The 22950-nt window shown below is 45.7% G+C and overlaps 3 protein-coding genes across 11 annotated transcripts in view; 1 reads left to right on the top strand and 2 right to left on the bottom strand.

Moving 5' to 3' along the window:
- Pfdn2 (prefoldin subunit 2) overlaps nt 1-3566 on the bottom strand; it is a 12299-nt gene extending 8733 nt beyond the window's left edge. Inside the window, exon 1 of the mRNA XM_013030604.1 lies at nt 3475-3566. Within this exon, the coding sequence (XP_012886058.1) occupies nt 3475-3549 (75 nt within the window). The 5' untranslated portion in view covers nt 3550-3566. The remainder of the gene's footprint in view (nt 1-3474) is intronic.
- Nucleotides 3567-3606: 40 nt separating this feature from the next.
- On the top strand, nt 3607-7279 carry Nit1 (nitrilase 1). Of its 6 annotated transcripts, none has more exons than XM_013030597.1 (7): nt 3607-3691; nt 4289-4384; nt 4631-4885; nt 4999-5102; nt 5279-5412; nt 5568-5693; nt 6206-7279. In XM_013030597.1, the coding sequence occupies exons 3-7, from the start codon at nt 4641-4643 to the stop codon at nt 6470-6472; spliced, it is 876 nt and encodes a 291-aa protein (XP_012886051.1). In that variant the 5' UTR covers nt 3607-3691; nt 4289-4384; nt 4631-4640; the 3' UTR covers nt 6473-7279. The 6 variants fall into 6 exon arrangements, with proteins under 6 accessions (XP_012886051.1, XP_012886052.1, XP_012886049.1 ...); XM_013030598.1 differs by having other exon boundaries at nt 4598-4885; XM_013030595.1 differs by having other exon boundaries at nt 3611-3704.
- A 69-nt stretch (nt 7280-7348) lies between these two features.
- Nucleotides 7349-20717, bottom strand: Dedd (death effector domain containing). 4 transcript variants are annotated; one of them, XM_013030601.1, is made up of 6 exons: nt 20422-20497; nt 18827-18859; nt 10135-10523; nt 9839-9946; nt 8858-9004; nt 7349-8171 (listed from the first exon to the last, which is right to left on the bottom strand). In XM_013030601.1, exons 3-6 carry the CDS (start codon nt 10457-10459, stop codon nt 7795-7797), a joined length of 957 nt encoding a protein of 318 aa, XP_012886055.1. In that variant the 5' UTR covers nt 10460-10523; nt 18827-18859; nt 20422-20497; the 3' UTR covers nt 7349-7794. The 4 variants fall into 4 exon arrangements, with proteins under 4 accessions (XP_012886055.1, XP_012886056.1, XP_012886057.1 ...); XM_013030602.1 differs by lacking the exons at nt 18827-18859; nt 20422-20497 and adding an exon at nt 20582-20717; XM_013030603.1 differs by lacking the exon at nt 18827-18859 and having other exon boundaries at nt 20422-20496.
- Between the last annotated feature and the right edge of the window lie 2233 nt (nt 20718-22950).

Raw genomic sequence — 22950 nt, 5'->3', positions numbered from 1 at the left:
TAGAAAACTGGAAGTGGCGCTGTGGCTCAAGCAGTAGAGAGCTCGCCTGGAGCTGAAGAGCTGAGGGACAGTGCCCAAGCCCAGAGTTCAAGCCCTACAACTGACTAAAAAAAAAAAAAAGGAGAGAGAAAAATGGTAAATGGCTCTGCAGACATTTCAAATATCTTAGAGACTGAACCTGTGATTACAGGTTCAAAATACTAAGTGCTGATAACAGAAAGAGATCACTGAGGGGCCTTGCATGCCTTGCATGCATGAGGCCCTGAGTTCGATTCCTCAGCACCACATAAGCAAAAAGAAAAAAGCCGGAAGTGGCGCTGTGGCTCAAGTGGTAGAGCGCTAGCTTTGAGCTGAAGAGCTGAGGACAGCGCCCAGGCCCAGAGTTCAGGCCCCACGACCGGACCCCCCCCCCACCAAAAAAAAGGGATTACTGACCAAGGCCACCACCTTCCAGATCCCTGCATCCCACAAGCCCTACCTATGGCTGAAACAGCTTCACATATTGCTTGTACTGAAGCTCCAGAGGGCACAAGCCCTGTCCACATCCTTGCGGGGCTAATTCTGCAGTTACGCAGAATGCAGGAACTGAAAAGGCATATCTGCCTCTGCTTAAATTCAAAGGATGCAATGTTTCTGTCCAGACAGAAACTTGGTGTTGGAGTAGAGCTGTCACTGGGACAGTGTCTACTGAAGCAGCCATCATGATCCCTGAATAGTAGAGCAGTGTAGTGTGCAGTATCTGCTCCGGTGAAACTTTCAGGCACCAGTGTGCAGTCTAACCCAGGAACACAAAGCATGGACAGACTCCATTGAAACCAAAGAGGTGGGACTGCCCAATTTCCACTTTAATGTTTCTAGAAGTTATACATGGGAGTAAAAATTATAGAATCCTAAACTTAATGTCCTCTGGGATTTCGTACTTTCTTAAGGTCCATTACCCTTCCTTCTGGCCATTTTGGAACAAGAATATCCATCCTACAACTGTCTTTGAATTTTATTGGAAGTGGATAGGTTGTTTTCACTTTACAAGCTCAAAAATGAGACTAGATTTTGAATTCATGTCGGAACAAGTTAAGATTTTGGGGACTACTGCATTTTGTATTATAAGGAGATGAATTTTAGGAGGGCTGAAAATGGTTTGCCTGGGCAGAAAAGTCCATGAGACTCTTATCTCCAATTAACCACCAGAAAACGGGAAGTGGCGCTGTGGCTCAAGTGATAGAGCGCTAGCCTTGCTGAAGAGATCCAGGACAGTGCCCAGGCCTAGAATTCAAGCCCCACAACCAATGGAAGAAAAAAGAAGAAAAAAGTATTGTTTCTTGTAACAGGAAAACATTAATACTACAACATATCTCCTCTTGTGATTCTTTTATTGCTTATATTTAAAAAGCCCCAAGGGACTGGGATTGTAGCTTAGTGGTAAAGTGCTTGCCTAGTATGCATCAGGCCCTGGGTTCTATTCCTCAGTACCACATAAACAAAAAAAGTCATTAAATCATAAAAAATATTTTTTTTTGGGTCCGGTTGTGGGGCCTGAACTCTGGGCCTGGGCGTTGTCCCTCAGCTCTTCAGCTCAAGGCTAGCACTCTACCGCTTGAGCCACAGCGCCACTTCTGGCTTTTTTTCTTTTTGCTTATGTGGTGCTGAGGAATTGAACCCAGGGCCTCATGCATTGCAAGGCAAGCACTCTACCACTGAGCCACCTTCCCAGCCCCAAATAAAATAATTTTTAAAAATAAATAAAAAATTAAAAGTCCCAAGTTTCTTGCCACCCACTCAAAGATGTCTATGACCATATTTAACTTGCTTTAAGAACGACATCTTTTAAGTGTGGTAAGCCAAGCTCAGAAACAAACAGCGCATGTTCTCTCTCATATGAGAAAGTTAGATCTAATATACACTGGAACATGATCAATTATACAGGACTGCAGACATTCACACAGTGAGACCAAAGGAGGATAGTCTTAGGGAGGAACACAAAGGAGCAATGCCTATGTGCAACTGATCATATAAAATAATATAAACTGAAATGAACCCTGGGAAATGAAAAGGTTTTTTTATAACTGTTTTTGCTTTATTTTCTTTTTGTCTTGTTTGTTCATTTATCTGTCTTTGGGAACGTAAGGGGGGCACAGAAATGGAGGGACAAAGGATGAACAAATACAGCAGTGGTACTCACTAGACACTTTGTTGAAGATGAACTATTACACTGTGGGTGGGAATGGGAGGGAAAAACTGGGAGATAGGGAAGGGGTGGCATTGTCCAAAAAGAAATGTCATTACTTGATTCATGTAGCTTTAACTGTTCTGTCACAATAGTAGTAGTAGTAGTAGTAGTAGTAGTACTAGTAACAATATAAAAAGGTCCTGGAAAAGGAATACACTACATTTTTCTAATTTACACCTTATGTTTTAGCTAAATCAATCAGTCGCTAAACTTTATGTTTCCCTCATCTCTTCCTCTTCCTTTACTTGTGTGCGCCAATACTGGGACTTGAACTCAGAGAGTTCCAGAGCTTGAGCGTTTTTACTCAAAGCTGGTATAGCTAGAGCCAAATCTCCACTTCTGGCTTTTTGCTAGTTAATTCAAGTCTCATGACTTTCCTGCTCAAGCTGGCTTCCAACTACAAAGCTCAGATCTGAGCCTTTTGAGTAGTTAGGATTACAGGTGATAATCGCCCACGCTCATTCCATCCCACACTATGCTCTTTGATGGCAGAATTTTAGAACTCCTTATGCATATACCTTTGCATGTATTCATTATTCAACAAACAATTGATAAGTATACCTATGATTAAAATAACTGCTATCCAACTTTTTTTCTCCAGGTTTCAGGCATGCTAGCAATCAATCTACCAAGGGCCTACACTTCAGCGGTTTTCAGTTCTATTGTGTAAATTTCTCCACACTAACCCCCCGCTTAACAATCTACGGTTTCCAGACCACCAAAGGCTTTCTGATTCATTGATTCCAACATTGGGGAACTGAGGGGAAAGCAAACTCGGATTAGAAGGGTCGGGGATGAGGGGAGTCTCTCAAGAAGAGTTAATGTAGTAACGACTCCTGAATCAAACACTGTGCAGAACACCAGACAACTGTTCGAGTATGTGAGTCACGTGGCTCTGCAGAATGTCGGCGGTCGTCAACGTGGTTTCAGGGTCCACGTTAACAGACCACAGGGCCAGCTGCCACATCCAACTGTGCCCGGTTTAAGGTGCTGATGACGACGACCCACCTCCCTTCAGACCTGGGCAGCGGGGTTCCGGCCTCCCAGAGCCTTGCCCACACGTGGGTTCCCCCCACAGCCCGAGGGGCGTGACTCACACCTCCCCCCTCGCCCATTACCTTCCCCCGGGCTTCGTCAAGGACCCTGCCCCTCGGAGCGGTCACCCCAATGCGACACTGAGTAAAGACCCGCACAAGTCACCAGCCCCCCTTTCTCGCCTCAAAGCCTTTACACTCCCCACTCCTCACCTGTTCCGCCGACACGGCCCCCTTCCCCGCTCCACTCCCCCCGCTCTTGGCGACTCGACCGCTGCCGTCCGCCATCTTCGCCGCTTACTGGGTTTCCGGCCTGCGCAGAGCAGCCCGCCTTACGTCACATCCGGTCTTGTAGTGACCGCCCACTCGCCCGGGTGATTCTGGCTCCTGGCTGTTCTGCGCCGCGGATCGGATCCTGCGAATCCTCTGGGTTGTATCTTCATGTAGGACCTGCTCTGTGTCCCTCCGGTTGCGGTGAATTCCACCTGCTGTGCTTTGATTTGTGCAACAGAGATTTCCCCCACCGCAGGGAGAGGCGGGAGAAGAATGGCTGGGGGCCGAATGGGTTGGGAAGAGGGGGGTGTCGCAGTTTGGGATCGGGTCATGTGTCCGCTGTCCATGTTGTGGGGTGAGGGGGACTACGAACCAGGGCGAACCTCAGAGAATTTGGTGTAAGCGGGAAGATACGCTTCGAGTCAATAGGACCGTGCGAGTGCGCTGCCGAGCAAAGTTTCCAAAGATGACTTTTGAACTGCGGAAATGTTTGGCAGAGGGAAGGGCTTCAGTTTATTGTGAGATTGCTGTAAGTTGAGGTATTCAGACGCTAAGCTTTGTCCCTTTCCCCCTTCGTCCATATTATGATTTCCTCTCCCTAGCCCTTACCTGCTTAATAGTAAAAAAGTATTTTTGAAGCTTTAGGGGTGGGAGGTCAGAGCCCTAATTCTACCTCAAAATGGAGAGGTCACAGAATCCTAGAAAATCATTGCTTGAAGAAGGGTTTGGTGTCCTGATTTCTCACCTTCCTCAGGCTGGGCTTTACCACAAGGCCTTCTCACCAACTCCTGTCCCTTCTGTGTCCTGGATTCCAGAAACCTCGACTCTCAGTACTTTGTGCTCAGTCCAGGTAACATTTTGCTTTGTCTTCACTGCCTAGCACATTGTAGATGCTCAATATTTGTTAGCTGAGTGGTAGGAAACAAAGGTGTTAGCCATCACAGAGCAGTTAAAGAGCCCCACTAGCTCTGTGTTAGTATGCCAGGTAAAAGCAAAATAGAAGTCCAACTTCCCGCCTCTCCGTCTGAGGCCCTATCATTAAACTTGAGTCTCTCTGTGCTAGGAAATCTGAGATTCTTGCCTGTGCCATTCATAGGCCCAGAGCCATGGCTATCTCCTCTTCCTCCTGGGAGCTGCCCCTGGTGGCTGTATGCCAGGTAACATCGACACCAGACAAGCAACAGAACTTTAAAACATGTGCTGAGCTGGTTCGAGAAGCTGCCAGATCGGGTGCTTGCCTGGCTTTCCTGCCTGAGGCATTTGACTTCATTGCTCGGGACCCTGCAGAGACACTACAGCTTTCTGAACCACTGGATGGGAACCATTTGAGCCAATATACCCAGCTTGCCAGGTATCAGGAAGTTTGGGGGAGAGGCAAAATCTTTGTTGAAAACTGTTGCTGGGTTACCAGATATGGGAGTAGAGTCTTGAGACAAGATGTTAGTGTCCCCTCCCTTTCGCCAGGGAATGTGGACTCTGGCTGTCCTTGGGTGGTTTCCATGAGCGTGGCCAAGACTGGGAGCAGACAAAGAAAATCTACAATTGTCATGTACTTCTGAACAGCAAGGGTATGTCTTAAATTTCTTAGGGTTGCCTCTTCCAGGTTCTTCCATCTAAATTCAATATTCTCCAGAATTGTTTTCTCTACTCTTACTTCCTTAGCATAAGGTTTTAAGTTTTTTCACTTGGGAGAGCTAAGCAGGGCTTCTAGATTACTTGCACTCATTTTTTCTCCATCTTCTAGGATCAGTAGTGGCCACGTACAGGAAGACACATTTGTGTGATGTAGAGATTCCAGGACAGGGGCCTATGCATGAAAGCAACTCTACCATGCCTGGGCCTAGTCTTGAGGCACCTGTCAGCACGCCAGCAGGCAAGGTGGGAATTGGAAGAGGATGAAAATGGGAGAGGAAAAAGAGGGGAGTAGGAATATACTAAAATGTGTGGATAGAAAGCCCTGACTGGGATACTGGAGGTAATAGAACTGTGACAAGGAGGACAGGGAGACTTAAGTAGGCTGTTTTTCGTTTCAGATTGGTCTAGCTATCTGTTATGACATGCGGTTCCCTGAACTCTCTCTGGCATTGGCTCAAGCTGGAGCAGAAATACTTACTTATCCTTCAGCTTTTGGATCTGTTACGGGCCCAGCCCACTGGGAGGTAAGAGGATACCTCTTCAAAACCTAAGGGCAGCCAGGCACTGGTGGCTCATACCTGTAATCCTACTTAGGAAGCTGAGAGCTGAGGATAACAGTTTAAAGCCAGTCCAAGCAGTAAAGTCCTATCCCCAGTTAACCACCAGAAAACCAGAGGTAGAGCTGTCACTCAAAGTGGTAAAGCACTAGCCTTGAGTTGGGGCTCAACATCATAGAATACTAGCCTTGAAGGGACAGTGGCCAAGCACTGAGTTCAGGTCCCATGACCCACAAAAAAAAAAAAAATCTAAGGGCTTTATTTTAACCCCATTGTCTCTTGTCCCATCCAATTGATTTTCTTCCCACATAGTGGGAAAATTAATTTCCCAGATAGTTGCTGTTCATAGTCATTAAAGAAGTACTTTGTTCCTTAAGCATTACCAAAATGGTCACATTGGACAAATCTGTGGTACCAACTTCCTGTTGCTTCCCCAGCCGTTGTCTGTGTAGTTGAGTGATCAAGCATCTCATCCTCAGGTGTTACTGCGAGCCCGTGCCATTGAAACCCAGTGTTATGTGGTGGCAGCAGCACAGTGTGGACGCCATCATGAGTCGAGAGCAAGTTATGGCCACAGCATGGTGGTGGATCCCTGGGGAACAGTGGTGGCCCGTTGTTCTGAGGGGCCTGGCCTCTGTCTTGCCCGAATCAACCTCAGCTATCTGCGACAGATACGCCAACACCTGCCTGTGTTCCAGCATCGCAGGCCTGACCTCTATGGCAATCTGGGTCACCCACTGTCTTAAGGTTTTTGACTTAAGACCTCCATTGTGAGGTTGTGCTGCTATGACTTATAGCAGGACCCAAACAGCTCCCCTCACTCAGAGAACCTTAAGCTGGCTTAGTAGAACACAAATTCAACTTCTTGGGAAGAAAAACTTTGAGCTGAGCTCAGATTTCAGTTTCAGAAAAGTGTAATTTTATATAGTCACTGTTTATTTCATGAAAACTGAAGTGATGCTGAGGGCCAAGCAGCACTGGAATTGTAAAAATAATAATAATCATAATGTCTGTGTCTGGAGATCTCTTTTGGGAGCTGGAAGGGTGGTATTGTACCTGCTGTACTAGGTCCAGTTCTAGGTCTCCTGGCTTACTCAACATGCCTCCCTACCTAAAAAAAAAAAAAAAAAGTGCAACACTCAGTGCATTTCCTAGTCCCATTCTCCCAGGTATGAGAGTGGGAATAGGGGTAGAGGAGGGAGAAGGGAATAGGGAGGAATTGATACCAAATTATTTTACTTTCTCCTATAGTGCCCTTTGCCCAACCAGAAGCAAGAGGGCTTGAACATAATGTCACACTCCCCCTTCCCCTTTTCAGAGGGAGTATATTATAGTCAGCAGCTTCTACTCCATCCACTGTATGGAACCCATAACAGACGGGAGGGATATTATGATCTTAATCCTCCTATCTGTTACTTCCTTGAAGAGGGTTTGACAAAGAGGAAAAAGGAAGGAACCATACCAGGCAGCAGTTGCAAGCCATGGAATGGAGGAAAGGCAGAGAGGAGCAGCACCAGAGGCCAGGAGAGAGTGGAAAGGGCCATAGCTTGTTTTTCTTTTAAAAAAAAATTCTGTAATTTGGAAGAAGGTGGTAATTAATTTCCAAAATACACCTTCCCACCTTCCACACAGCTTCCTTACTCACAGCCCTTTGGTTTTTCAGACAAAATTTTAAGAGCCCTCATAAAGCCAGAAGTATTGATTACCCCCTCAATGCACCCAAAAGCAGTGTTGACTTCAATCCCTTACAAAGACTATGATCTATAGACTTTGATTCTCCCTATACATTTGTCTTACGGCTCAGTGGTAAGGTGGCTGTAGAGACGCACATTAGGGGTAAGTAGAAACTGGAAACAAAGGGAAAGCCCAGGCACATGGGTGCAGGGAGGGATGGGGAACACCACTTCCACTTTCCTTTGTCTTTTCCTTTAAAAAGAAGAAGAAAAAAAAAAAAAAGGCAGGGGTGGGTGTGATTGATTGGAAGGGGAGAGAACAAACCCCAGAACAGTATATAAGCTCCAGAGGTGGGTGTTGGGAACAGTCTCCAGAGAAGTGAGGAAGGGAAAGGTCAGGGCAGAGCTTGAAGCATCAAGTTCCTCAGGAGTTTCTGTCGGCCCAGCTCATAGTCCTCCTCGTCCACATTCACCAGCAGCTTGATGGCTTCATGGCCCACAGCTTGCTTGAGGGAGTCTGTGATGAAGACACCTTTAAGTGCCTCTAGTAATGAGCCATTGATGTAGTCGCGCCAGAATGCGTCGAGGTAGGTGAGCTCAGAGAACTTGATGTCACAGATGATGGAGCCCAGGTCCCGGGACTTGAGGATGGTGTTGGCCTGGTTAAAACGCTCAAACTGGCGCTCAAGTGGGTCCTGCTTGTTAGAGAAGACATTTCCCTGCAGAGCAGTTTCATGCTGGCAGTATTCAGCCCGAACCCGCAGTCTGATGTCTGTTGGAAAGGGAAGATAGGAACAGAAGAGGTTACAGTGGGGAATGTGTTTACAACTCATTTGAAAAGAACAGCAAAGTAGCAGTCTCTACTGTCAGCTTCTCTGTTTCCCAGGACTAGCTTCCCCTAAACCCCGCACATCCTGGGCCTTGAACTCTGGGTATTATCCCTAATCTCCTTTTGCTCAAGGATAGTACTCTACCCTTGAGCTACTATACCACTTCTGGCTTTTTCTGTGATTAATCAAAGATAAAAGTCACGGATTTTCTTGCCCAGGCTGGTTTTGAACCACGATCCTCAGATCTGTTTTCTGAGTAGCTAGGATTATAGGCCTGAGCCACCAGCAACCAGCTTAGTTTTGTTTTTTTTATTATTTTTTTAATGCATCTTTGAAATTCTTGTTTCCCTTAAATGGGATATATCCAGGTCAGCACTACTCCCATTACTTACAATCAACACTTTCATAATAGGAGGTATTTTCCTAATTAACAGACAAGTTCATTTTAATACTCGATCATCCTATATCAGCATCCCACAAAGGACTCTTCCCAGCAACTATAAACTATTCAACTTTACTTTGTAATAACGAAGAACCTTGCACTGAATAACATAGACTATCCAGTATTCCAGACGTTCTTTTTATTTTCTTTCAGCCCTACACCTCTGAAACCCTTGAACTTCCTCACCACACGTCTGCTTTTCCTTGGGATCTGGTGTCACTGACTTCCGACGTTTTCGCTGGCTCCCAAGTGTAGCTCTCCCTCTGACTGGCCGCTTACTACACATCTGAGGACCCGAAGTGGGACAGCACACCACGGGATAGTGGGGAGGCACTAATCAGAAGGCAAAATGGAAGAAAACAGTAGAATAAAAGCAAAAGTTCAAATATTTATGTGGGAATTCAGACTTAGCTCTAAAAGTGGTATCAATAATGTGACTTCAGGCTTGGGATTGGTTTGGCGGGGAACAGTGCTTGCCTAGCATTCCTAAGGGCCTGGGTTTGATCCCCAGCACCTTAAAAAAAAAAAAAAAGCCAGGCACTGGTGGCTCACACCTGTACTCCTACCTACTCAGGAGGCTGAGAGCTGAGGATCACAGTACGAAGCCAGCATGGGCAGGAAAGTCCTTGAGACTCTTGTCTCCAATTAACCACCAGAAAACCAGAAGTGGCACTGTGGCTCAGGTGGTACAGTGCTCACCTTGAACTGAAGAGCTCAGGGACAGTTCATAGGCCCAGAGGTCAAGCCCCACGACTGACCAAAAAAAAAAAAAAAAAAAAATTTGTGCTAGCCAGGTCCAAGAGCTCACACCTGCAACCCTAGCTACTCAGGAGACTGAGATCTGAGAATCACAATTCAAAGCCAGCTGGGACAGTAAAGACTCTTATCTCCAATAAGCCATTTAAAAAAACAAAACAAAACAAACTCAAGGATGGCACCAGGGCACAAAAAAAAAAAAAAAAAAGCTGTGCCAGATGGGCTAGACTGCAAGTTCTTAGCCAGCCTGGGCTATACAGCACAACTATCCAAGACCAGACTTAGGTAAAGCACTAACACTTCACCTGATTTTTTTATGTGGTAGATATAGGGAAACAACATCCATTCATTTAAGCTGAATAAACCAGAAATGCTTGATTACAAAAACTAGTAATAGTAGTATCTTCTTACCTGTTTTAGAGGGTTGGGAAGACCTTGGTTCTGGATCACTGAGGGTTCTAGGGGTCACATAGCGAATCGATGTCTCCTCCAGATACTTGTCTACAAGATCAGGGCACACTGTAGAGGAAGAAAGAGCCATTCAAGAAAAAAATACACCCCTTATCCCAATGGGCCTCATAACTTATACTCCTCTAAGTATTCCTTAGTGTTAAGGCTGCCTCCCTTTTAAGATTCCTATCCTGTTCATTCCTGGCCTCTCCCAATTCTTTCCTGATTCAAGTCCCCAGGCCCAGGTAAGCCCTCACCAGCCCGTCTCTTCTTGAGGGTGACATAGGGTAACAGGTCATGGCGAGTGATGATGCGCAGCAGCTGCAGCACCTGGCGAAAGTTACTCTCGTCACAGCGGCCCTGGCGCTCCAGTGCCAATAAGAAGTCACGTCCATTTCGGATGAGTCCACGTTCATGGTCGTCAATAACATCAACAAAGAGAAAGGAAAGCACTCGTACATCTCTGTGTGTCAGGTGTGTGCCCACAATGTCAAACATACGGTGCAGGCTATAGAGCCCATGCTCCTGTTCACCATGCTCTTCTGGCCACACCTGGCTTGCCTGTCGCTTTAGGCCCGCCATGCTGGGGGCTCAGGGACAAAATCCTTGCCAGAATCCCTGCTCAGCAGCTGCAATCCCCAGGATACTGTAAAGACAGAATGAGAAGTTCAGAGACAATGACAGCCAACTAGTTTAATTTCAATGAGCCTTACATTATGCCTGTCACAGTACTGCTAAATGCATGCTTGTTAAGTACTTTTATTTTTTTTTTTTTTGCCATTACTGAGGCTTAACCTAGACACTGTCCCTGAGGTTTTTGCTCAAGGCTAGCACTTTACCACTTGAGCCACTTTCAACTTTATGGAAGCTCACTGGAGATAAGTCTCAGACTTTCCTGCCCAGGCTGGCTTCAAACAGTAATCTCAGATCTCAATGTCCTAAGTAACTAGGCTTACAGGCATGGGCCAGAGGCACCTGGCAATACTTTTAAAGTATTAATTTAATTTAATTAATGTATTTCATAATACTGTCCCTTAACTTTTTTTTACTGAAGGCTGGTGCTTTAGTACCTGAGCCACATCTTGACTTCTGGCTTTTTGCTGGTTAATTGGACATAAGAGTTTTACAGGCTTTTCTGCCCAGGATTGGCTTTGAACTTTATAATCTTTTCAAATGTCAGCCTCCTGAGTAGCTAGGATTTGAGCCACTGGACCCTGGCTTTTATTTATTTATTTATTTATTTTGTCAGTCATGAGGCTTGAACTCTGGGTTTGGGCACTATCCCTCAGTTCTTCAGCTCAAGGCATGTGTTCTACCATTTGAGCCACTTCCAGTTTTCTAGTGGTTTATTGGAGTTAAGAGTCTCATGGACTTTCCTGCCCAGGCTGGCTTTGAACCATGATCCTCAGATCTCAGCCTCCTGTGTAGCTAGGATTATAGGTATGAGCCACCCCAGCTGGAGCCTGGCTTTGAAGTGTTTATTTAACAAAACAAACCCTAGCCAGTTGCCAGTGGGTCACACCTGTAATCCTAGCTACTCGGGAGGCTGAGATCTGAGAATTGTGGTTCAGAGGCAGCCCAGGCAAGAAAGTCCCCTGGAGACTCTAATTGCCAATTACCCACTCAGAAACTAGAAGAAAAGCTGTAGCTCCAAGTGGCAGAGCACTCACTAGCCTGAGCAAAAAAAGCCCAGGGACAGCATCCTGGCTGACTTCAAGCCCCATCACAAAAAAAAAAAAGCCAAAAAACACCAAAACACACACACACACATACACAAACTCTAAAACTCTCCATACCCAATAATTAATTCTCTAATTCGAGATCTATTGAAAGAATACAGACATTTCCCCTAAATGAAAATGTTATATGCAATTTCAGGCTACACATTTGGAGAAAATTGCCATTACATATAACCTGAATTGCTCCTCTTGGCCCAAAACACTTTATTTGGTCCTTTGAAAACTTATAGTCACCACTCCAGCCAATTCATTTCTTAACAACAGACAAAACTAGAAGTAGAGACTTCACTCTTAATATAGAAGCTGAATCAGATGAATTTAGGGACAAAGTAGGATAACTGAAAATGTTTAGTAACAAATATTTCAGATTCTGACCACATTATTAACAAGCTGTTCACCTGAGAATTTAAGCAAGTCACTTAACTTCAAAGTCTCAGTGCCCTTATCTATAAAGCAGAGATGAAAATATCCACTTTCATATTCTAAGAATCCAATGAGTGAACCAAGTCACAACTGTAATCCTAGTGACTCAGAAGGTAAGATCTGAGGATCAAAACTCAAAGCGAGGGGCTGGGAAAGTGGCTCAGTAGTAGAGCACTTGCCTTGCATGCATGAAGCCCTGGGTTCGATTCCTCAACACCACATAAAGAAAAAGAAAAAAGCCGGAAGTGGTGCTGTGGCTAAAGTGGTAGAGTGCTAGCCTTGAGCTGAAGAGCTGAGGGACAGCGCCTAGGCCCAGAGTTCAGGCCCCAAGACCAGACAAAAACAAACAAACAAACAAACAAACCTCAAAGCCAATCCAGGCAGAAAAGTCCTCCAGGACTCTTACTGCCAACTAACCAGCATTATTAGCTCCAAGTGGCAGTTTAGTTCAAATGGTAGATCGCCAGCTTTATGTGAAAAAGCCAAGCAAGGGTGCCAGGCCCTGAATTCAAGTCCCAGTACTAACACATGCATGTGTACACACACACACTCACACAAAGGTTATAAATGTGAGTTTTGAAAGTGATTTCAAAGGTCTTATATAAACATTCTTAACCTCTGTTTCCCAGACTCATCCCTTTAAAAATCTATCCTTGTGGGGCTGGGAAGGTGGCTCAGTGGTAGAGTGCTTGTCTTGCATTCATGAAGCCCTGGGTTCGATTCCTCAGCACCACATAAACAGAAAAGCCCGGAAGTGGCACTATGACTCATGTGGTAGAGCAGTAGCCTTGAGCTGAAGAGCTGAGGGACAGGGCCCAGGAGACAAAAAAAATCTATCCTCCTTTTTCTTACAATCCAAACAATTCCAGAAATGTAACTGCTCAAAGGTTAATAACACTCAAAAGGAAGTTGCAGGTTTAAATCTACACTTACTAAATTCCTACACTGAGTATTCTTATTCTATGCTGTAGTCTTGATATCACCACACCATTTGGATATACCAACTTGTAAGATTTCCTCATGGATATAATTTACCAAACCCTGGTCAAGGACCAATCACAGTTTACATTCATTTTCTAACTTGGCATATGAGTCACAAAGTTCATCTTGTGTAGTGTTAATGACCCAGCAACCAACCAAGTGTTCAGTCTAACCATTTTCTCCCCCTACTCTATTTATACTTACTGTCCTATCAGATGGTACCATCCAATACTGTTCTCTCCTCTGACCATAACCCCTAATCACCCAATCAATTCTAAATTATTACTGATGCTATTAAATATTTCTTAAACATATCCTGTTTTCATTGCCATTGTTCAGATTCTAGTAACTGTTCCCAGTACTATGTACCTCTTTTAAGATTCTCCCTAGCAGGGTGTCGGTGGATAGCTACTTAGGAGGCTGAGATCTGAGCATCACGGTTCAAAACCAGCTCAAAGCCAGCCCGGGCAGGAAACTAAGAGACTATCTCCAGTAAATCACTCAGAAAACCGGAAGTGACTCTCTGGCTCAAGTGGTAGAGTGCTCCCCTTGAGCTGAAGAGCAGAGGGATAGTGCCCAGGCCCAGAGTTCAAGCCCCACCACCAAAAAATAAAAAATAAAGATTCACCCTAACACCCTTTTTTCTTTTTTATGGTAGTACTGTGGTTTGAACTCAGGGCTTCTAGAAACACTGTTGAGGGATGCCTCCAGGGTTTTTGTTGTTTTGTTTCTGAGATAGGGTTTGATTATGTAAAACAAGTTTTTTTCAGTTCCTCCAGCCTCAGCCTCTCGGTTTTCTGGGATTACAGACAAAAGCCACCACCAAGCTTAACCCCAACTACATCCCTGTTGTGTAGCTACTTGTAAAATGCACAAATGGAGCTGTAGATACAGCTTAGCAGTCTCAGCAGTAGGATGCTTTCCTAGCATATACCAAATTGTAGATTCACTCCCTGGTACCACAAACAGTAAAACTCAAATACCCACATTACTTGACTGCTTAAGACCAATCTCCAGCTCTCTCTCTGTAAGAATACTAAATGCTGAATACTGCACATCAGGGATTCCAAGGCCATTTTTCGATGTCTCCTCCTACCACATCCCACTTTTTACTCTTTATTATTATTGGTTTTATTTTCTAATATTTTGTTTATAGTTTCTAATAGTTTGTTTATAGTTCACACATCATAGAATTCACTTTTCTATACCTTTCTTCAGGCTATTCCCTTTGTCTGAATGCCCCTTTCCTATATTCCACACCCCCATATCCACCCTTTTTCAGATAGCTAACTCCTACTCATTCTGTAAGTTCAGATGCTGTCTTCAAAAGGCAATTCTCTACACCCCCAGGCTGGGTTAAGTTGTGCTCTTATAGAACAATGTGTGTATTGCCTTTATATCAGTATAGTGAAAGTACCTGTGTATTTATCATACCGCTAAATCCTGTACAATGTATGGCAATGGACTAAGTCGAATTTATCTTAATATTCCTGTAGTAGATACATCTTATATTTGAAGAACTATTGAACCAAGTTTCATCTCCAAGAGATAACCACAACAATTAAGAAACAAATTCACAAAAATCTAATACTGACAAGACTCCCTTAAAAACAGATATGCCTATAATCCTAACTACTGAGGATGAAAGCTGAGGATCACTGTTCAAAGCCAACTCAAGCAGGAAAATCCATGAGAATCTCCAGTTCACCACCCGAAAAAACCGAAGTGGAGCTGTGGATCAAAGTGCTGGAGTGCTAGCCTTGAGTGAAAGAACTCAGGGACAGTGCCCTGGCCCTGAGTTCAAACCCCATGACGTGCCCCCCCCAAAAAAAATCCAGCATATGTTGCCATGCATAAGCTATCCAGAGGTGCCTCAACCACAGAGAACTACATATACCATATGCTAAACAACCTGAGATGGAAGCACACAGACATCCCTCCTTTCAAAGGGGGAGGTCTACCTTGAAATGACTCAACCCAGACCATGGATTCTGATGTGTAAAAAGGAAATATAACCTATAACCCATAAATAGTTTTGTTTTTTAGTTTTGTTTTGGTGCTGGTACTGGGGCTTAAACTCAGGATTTGGGCTCTCCCTTGGCTTTTTCACTCAAGGCTAACACTCTGCCACTTGAGTCATACTTCTAGCTTTTGGTTAACTGGAGATAAGTCTTTTGGATTTGTGGGCTGGGAAGGTGGCTCAGTGGTAGAGTGCTGGCCTTGCATGCCTGAGTCCCTGGGTTTGATTCCTCAGCACCACATAAGCAAAAAGAAAAAAGCCAGAAGTGGCGCTGTGGCTCAAGTGGTAGAGCGCTAGCCTTGAAAGCTGAAGAGCTGAGGGACAGCGCCCAGGCCCAGAGTTCAGGCCCCATGACCGGACCCCCCCCCAAAAAAAAAAAAGTCTTGGATTTGTATGCCAGGGCTAGTTGTGAATGGATATCCTCAGATCTCAGCCTCCTAAGTGCTGGGATTATAGGAATGAGCCACCAGTGGTTGGCTAAAAAGGAAATAAACCAAATAAAGTTTTGAGAGCCTAGATACTCCATCCAAAGCACAGGAAATAGTTTGGAAAATACCTTTCCAGCTGCAGACAGGATTTCCCTCCATACTGTATCTCTCAGTTTTATCTGCTGCTGTCACTAAGTACCAATGGAGGTGCTAAAGGAAAACAACTCATAACAGGCAACAAGAGAAAACTGAGCTTTCTTAGAGCAATATCTGGAAACTTTTTTCCCCCTACTCTTGGGTCTTAAATCAGGGCCTCAAATTCTTGCCCAGCTTTTTTGCTCATAGATAGTATTCTACCTCTTTGAGCCACACATCTAGTTCTAGCTTTTTGCTGGTTAATTGGAGATAAAGAGTTCAAAGAGCCGGGCGCCAGTGGCTCACACCTGCAATCCTAGCTACTCAGGAGGCTGAGATCTGAGGATCACAGTTCAAAGCCAGCCCAGGCAGGAAAGTCCATGAGACTCTTATCTCCAGTTAACCACCACAAAACTGAAAGTAGTGCTGTGCCTCAAGGGGTAGAGTACTAGCCTTGAGCTGCAGAGCTGAGGGACAGTGCCCAGGCCCAGAGTTCAAGCCCCAGGACCAACACAACAACAAAAGTTTAAAAGATTTGCCTGGCTGGCTCCAAACCTCAATCCTTTTAAGCCTCCTGCATAACTAGGATTATTGGAGTGAGCTACCAGTGCCAGCTGTAAACATTTGATTGTGATCCCTAAGAGAGGTGGGTGACAGCATGTAATGAGAGCAGAGGTGCTCCTAAATATCCCATAACGTATAGTTCCCCCAAAGAATTATCTGGTCCAAAAGATCAATAATGCCGAGGATGATAAACCCTCTTCTAGGTGGAACATGATGAAGGGTCAAAAGAACGTATGTCACTTTCCACATGCATTGGGAGAAGGAAGACATTAGATGTCTCTAACCCAAACTCATCAGTCTTCCAGAAGAAAGGCCAGACAGACATACGTTCATTTAACTAACATAAAGGAGTTCCACCTCACTCCAGCCTTGGGTCCAGTATCACCTGCAGCTGAGATTCAGCTGAACAGCAGTGGTAAGGATACACTCCTTTCTGGCCCATCCCAGCAGGTCTACTTTGACCTAGTTCATTCTAGAGTTCAATGGAAATAAGATGCTCCTAAGCCTCTAAGCCCCCCCTCCCCTTTTTTTCTGCTTTTCTTTTCTCTCTCACCCCCCTTTTGAGAGATTAAACTCAGAATTATCAGGGCTATTTTTTACAGTCCTGAAACTAAACCAATAGCAGACCCTTCCTTGTGAGTCAAGACTTGCTTATTCAATGAAATCAAACAAGTAGAAGCAGCCAGGTGTTAGTAGCTCAGGCCTGTAATGCTTATAATGCCAGCTACTCAGGAGGCTGAGAACTGAGAATTATGATTCCAAGCCGGCCCAGGCACAAAGTCCATGAGACTTTTATCTCCAATTAAACACTAAAAAGCAGGAAATGGAGCTGTGGCTCAAGTGGTAAAGTGCTAATTTTGAGGGGGAAAAAAAAAGAAAAGGTAGAAAGAAAGGAAGAAAGAAAGAAGAAAGGAAGGAAGGAAGGAAAGAAAGAAAGAAAAAGAAAGAAGCAAGCTCTGGGACAGTGCCCAGGTCCCCCTGGCACACATGCATGCACAAAAACAAGCAGAAGCAAAAGTTTCCCAAGGTCAGTTCTTCGGAGTAGTATCAGGAGGCTGCTATACAAGCTAATAAGCATCCCTCCCCACTTAATTATCATCTAGGATTGGGAGTAAACTCATTCAGCCACCCTAGATGGGGGTTCTAGGAATCTTCCAGATTAACTGACCAAAATCCTCTTAAAACAAAATACACTCAGCTTTCTGTGGTAGTAAAGCAAGGAAGCCTCTAAACAGAAGAATAGAAATAACTAAAGTCTTGGTATCTCCAACACTGCCAGATACTAAACAGTAGATCTTACTGGATGACTTGGCTGTGCTTGAGATATTAACATATGAGTTTCCTCTCTGTAATTTCATAAAAGTAATTATTGATTTGAATAAATTCACGTATTTTGTGGAGTTCTAGTGGGATTTCGTTGTTGCTATTTTCCTTTAGAAAAGTCTAAGTTAGGGTCTGGGAATGTGGTTTAGTGGTAGAGTGCTTGCCTAGCATGCATGAAGCCCTGAGTTTGATTTCTCAGTACCACACAAACAACAACCAAAAATAAAACAAAAAACCCGGAAGTGGTGCTGTGGCTCAAGTGGCAGAGTGCTAGCCTTTAGCAAAAGAAGCTTAGGGACAGTGCCCAGGCCCTGAGTTCAAATCCCAGGACTGGCAAAAAAAAAAAAAAAAGTTTAAGTTAGCCAAGTGCTAGTGAAAGTCTATTTGTACCCACAGCTTTCTCCCTGGACATTCTGAGTTTCCAAGTCCAACCAGTACAGTATCAACTCATCCAGAGATGATAACTGTAACTTTTTGAGATATTCTTTCTCAGAAGTTCTGAGGACAACTTGTGGAAGAAATAAAAAATATCTTCCTAACAATGTACCTATATCTCCATGAGAAACTAGACATATTTGACTCTCAGAAATCTTGAGTAAAGTCATGTGTAAGAACTAAAAAAGAGTAATGTCTTAAAACTGCAAGTGAAAACTACATGGAAACTCTTAAAGATGGCTAAGAGTATAGAGAGCTTTCATGCTAGTTCTAGGAAAATGTAAACAAATATCTAGAAGTCAGAGTTACAACGTATGTATTCAAAAGAAAATTCCGGGAACTCATTGAGAAAGTAAAGCTTCCAATGGAAGGAAGATGCCTCTGCTAACCTCCATCTGCAACATTTACTACACAATGTAGAAGACTACAACTTTCCACAGATTAAAAATGTTGGCGCTAAGAAGACTGAACAATTAAAAAAACTAAAGCTATAAGCTTATTCTAAGACACCTAGTTTTCTCTCTCTCTTCTCTCCTATCTATGTACTCCAAAATGGTGAGTGAAGGGGCTGAGAGTGTGGCTTAGTGGTAGAATGCTTGTCTAGCATGCATGAAGTCCTGAGTTTGATTCCTCAGTATCACATAAACAGAAAAAGCTCAAAGTGGCACTGTGGCTCAAGTGGTAGAGTGCTAGCCTTGAGCAAAAGAAGCTCAGGGACAGTGCCCAGGCCCTGAGCTCAAGCTGTAGGACCAAGGGGGAAAAAAAAAGTGAATACTCATTTTCTCTGGCATCTACCCCATTACTGAATTCAACCCCAATACATTTCTCATGCTATTTCCATTCCATTCTTTTGTTTAACATTATTTAAAAAAAAAAAACAACAACAAACTTCCAGACTTACCTCTGCAAGAAACTTAATTTCCCAAGTCTCTTCCTAGCACAAGTTTCAAAGCCAGCAGAAAAAAAAATAAAATAAAATAAAGGGGGAAGTCAAACTTCAAGTTTTATTTTGAAACCTTAAGGACCCACAGCTAGTCAATCTCAATGGCAAAAATTCAGAGAGAAGCCTGAAGCTTCAAACTGACCCACTCCAAACTTAACGTGAGAATTCACCCACAACAAAATCCCCAAGTTTCCCTACCTCTCTACTAGCCATTTCACAAATATCACCTCCAAGAATTTTCAGTTTTAACATCGCATGTCAAGAAAGGTCCCAGAGTCAACAATTTCTGGAAAGCCTTTTGTTACCTAATACCGTCTTACTTTCCTCAGGTCCTTATTCCATCTATTTTGTTACAATGCTAAGACTGACTTTCATCTTTAGAGGGAACTTGGTGGGAGGAAAGTGATTACAGCTAAAGAAAGCACTTTTCCCCCATCATTTGTCTTATTAGACCAGAACTTACTACTTAGACCATGAGAACAAAATAGACACTGGGGTAGCATCCACTGATACATTTCTGCAAAGTTATTTTACATTGACCTCCTAGCCCTTAAAACGGCAAAAAGAGTATGCAACTAAAGCATTTAATTAGCCTGTCTTAGATGCCAGCCTGTTTTCCTCCTAAGACTTCCAGAACCTCTATCTTGGTATATAAGGTTCCCAAATAGCCATGATTCTTTTCCCAGTCTTGTATTGCCAACTGCTACAAACCAGAAAAGTCCTTTACTCCTCGACACCAGTTTCCCTGTTCTCCCTTTTGTAACTAGGAGGAAGAAAAAAAAGAGGGGGAGGGGGAGCAGTAAGCTAGAGAGCTTTTTGGAAAGCAAATCTAGTTGAACCTTCATTCAACCCCAATTCTCCAAACCCACATGATCATTCCTTTCTACCCTTCCCACCCTATTAAAAACTAAGGCCCTGGCAAATAGAATTGGCTGCAACTGATGCTGCTTAACTCCACTCTCTTTTTCCTTTCCACCGGGGAAAGGGAAACCCCCGAACCCTCATCACCGGCTGCAGCTCCACTTGTCCTACCTCCCATCCCATTCCCCTTCCTCCCAAACTTTCTTCTCAGGCTTCCACTTTCTCCCTTCCCTCCTCACACCGACACACTCTCTCCATTCCGAAACCTTCCTGCCTTCCCTCCTTCTATCCAAATTCTCCCCGAGGCCCTTCCCCCTCCCACTGCCGATTTTAATACTTTTAAAACCTCCCTCCACGACACGTCTTTCAGTCCCAGCCTCACCTTAACCCACCTCGTCACACCAGCCTCGCCAGAGTCCCGTTCTCCCTCCAGCCACACACCCACGAGCCCCCTTTCCCCTCCACACCCCCAGCTTCTCCCTCCGGCTCCGGCCCCGGCCCCGTTCCCTCAATTCGCCGGATCGCAGCCCCACTCCCCACACCTCGGCCCTCTCCTAATACCTCTGGCCTGGTCCAGCCGGGGCCCTTGTTTACGCCCCTCCCCGTGCCCCGACTCCCGCGTCCCGACCCCTGCCCTCACCCGCAGTTGCCATCTACCCAGCACGCCCCCCTCGGCGGCTCCCAGCCCCCACCTCGCCGCGTCCCGTCACCTCCCTCTCTGGAGGTTCTCAGGCTGGACGTCGCCACCGCCTCCCCCTCCACTTTCCTTCCCCAAGCCCTTTGCGGCCCCGCCCGGCCCCGCCCCGTCCCGCTCGACTCCCCCTCCCCATCCCGGCCGCCCCGCTGCCTCACTCTCGGTTCAGGCTCGGCGCCGCCATGTTGGATCCATCCGCGCCGCTCTCCCGGGCCTGTCAGTCTCCCGGCGCCGCATCCGGGCTCCAGCCGCCGCCGCTGCCGCCGCGGGCGTGGGGGAGGGGAGAGGCGGGCGGGGGCGGCCGCGTCCGGAGCAGCACCTCCCGGAACCCGGCCGGTTAGTGGCGGCTTCGAGGCCATAGTGAGGCATGAGCCGGAGTAGCCATGCTAGGTGAGGGCAGCCTGGCAGCGACATTAAGCGGCCAGCGGATAGCTTCACTTGGGGAAGAGAGAATAGGGATTGGCAGCCATCTTGCTTTGGGGTAAGCTGGCAACGCAGGTTTTTTTTCTTAACGACGGCTTGGCGGGGGGAGGTAATATGGAGTTGCGGGGCGAGGAGGGGCGGGGGTGGAGATGCGCATTCTTCACTGTGGAAGCGGCAGTGGCGTCAGAGCTGCCTGATGGCGACTTCCAGACCCACTGACAGACTGGGACGACAGCCATGATGCATAAGGGCGGAACAGCACGGCCTCGGATTGGCTCGTGGACCTGGGTGAAAGTTCAAGATCTGGCTTTGACCTTTGCTCGGAGCTTCCTGGTTACCCGGACGTTCCGTCTACCCGGACCCGGCGCCGAAAGCGCTTCCCAGATCGTCTCTCTTGGAAGCCATTCCTCCGGCGTTTGCCTTCCACCACCGACTTCCTGCAGGAAGCGCCGCCCGAGCTGAATCGCGTGGGGACTTGAATTGGGCCGGGGTGAGGGTGGCGGGGCGCGGCGGGTGGTGGGGTTCGCCGGCACCCGGGGGAGCTGTCAACCGCCAGGTATTGTGGAGGTGATGCTTCTGGCCCGTGAGATTTGGGAGGCGCCAGATTACGCAAAACCTTGTAAATTGATTTTGTCCCGAGGGCGATGAAGAGGCTTTTGAAGGGTCTAAGCCGAGGTGTGAACAACTATATTTGTAGTCTAGAAAGATCCCTGCTGGCCCGGCGCGGCTGTGGGGCGCGGGCGTGTTGGTGCGTGCCGGTTGGTCCAGTTACTCCGGCTTTGAAGAGTGGGGGAAGTGGATGGGGTGTGGCTCAGAGGTTCGTGTGTAGCATCTGTAAAGGCCTTTGGTGCAGTCCCCGTGAGCGACATTGCAAGGTGGAGGATGGCTTGGAAAGGACAAAGTTTAGAGGTGAGCACAATTGTAACGGTCTGCCCTCTAAAAGGGGGAGTGCTGATAGAGAGATTGTATTTGGGAATATGAACATTCTGGTGTGGACAACTGGACCATACTGGTGACGTTTCTTCCAGTGTGGGGGGGAAGATATGGTTTGGGGGGGTGTCTGTGGAATGGACAAATGAATGCTAAATAATGTGTAAAGCGAAAGGTTTGAGGTGTGTCTTTGTGCATCTAGATAGCTGTTGAAGCCGAAGAAGTGGGTAAAATGGCCCAGAGAGCCGGATACATAGCATGGCGAAAGGGAAGGAAGCTGAAAAGAGGACTGAAAATGAGCAAACAGACAAAAAGAAAACCAGGGGGAGCTGGGCGCTCGAGGCTCACGCCTGTAATCCTAGCTACCCAGGAGGCTGAGATCTGAGGATCGCGATTCAAGGCCAGGCTTGGCAGAGAAAGCCCACAAGACTCATCTCCAGTTAACCATCAGAAAACCGGGAATGGCGCTGTGGCTCAAATGGTAGAGCATTAGCATTAAGCGAAAAAAGCTCAAGGCCAGTAAGCATGCCCTGAGTTCAAGCCCACTATCGACCAAAAAAAAATAAAACAGTTCTAGAGCTTTTTCAGCTCAGAAGGATAGGAAGTGATATAAAGATATGTGGCAAGCAGAAGACTTAAAGTAACAGTCTACCTAAGGTTTCCTGTCCACCTGTGCTGCAGCCAATTCTAATTGCTGCCTCTACTTCTGCACTCTAGTTCTTAATTCCCTGTAATTCCACTTACTGTCCCTGTTTTTAATTCTCTGATCAGCACATCACATCTGCATGTATGTCAACTCTGCACATAGCTACCATGTCCCTGTTTTATTTTTATTTTTTTAGTGTTCTATTTTTTTAAATTGCGAAAATACCATCCAGAGGGGTTACAATTACCTGGGTAAGATAATGAGTACATTTCTTTTTTTTTTAATTTTTTTTAAATTTTTTTTTAATTTTTAATTTTTTTTAATTTTTTTTTGGTCCGGTAGTGGGGCCTGAACTCTGGGCCTGGGCACTGTCCCTCAGCTCTTCAGGTCAAGGCTAGCACTCTACTACTTGAGCCACAGCGCCACTTCCGGCTTCTTTTTGCTTATGTGGTGCTGAGGAATCGGACCCAGGGCTTCATGCATGCAAGGCAAGCACTCTACCACTGAGCCACCTTCCCAGCCCCATGA

The sequence above is a fragment of the Dipodomys ordii genome, unplaced genomic scaffold (genome assembly GCF_000151885.1).
Source record: "Dipodomys ordii isolate 6190 unplaced genomic scaffold, Dord_2.0 Scaffold131, whole genome shotgun sequence".
Taxonomy (NCBI): Eukaryota; Metazoa; Chordata; class Mammalia; order Rodentia; family Heteromyidae; genus Dipodomys; species Dipodomys ordii.
Note: the sequence above shows the minus strand (reverse complement) of the source record. Positions and strands in the feature narration are given on the sequence as shown.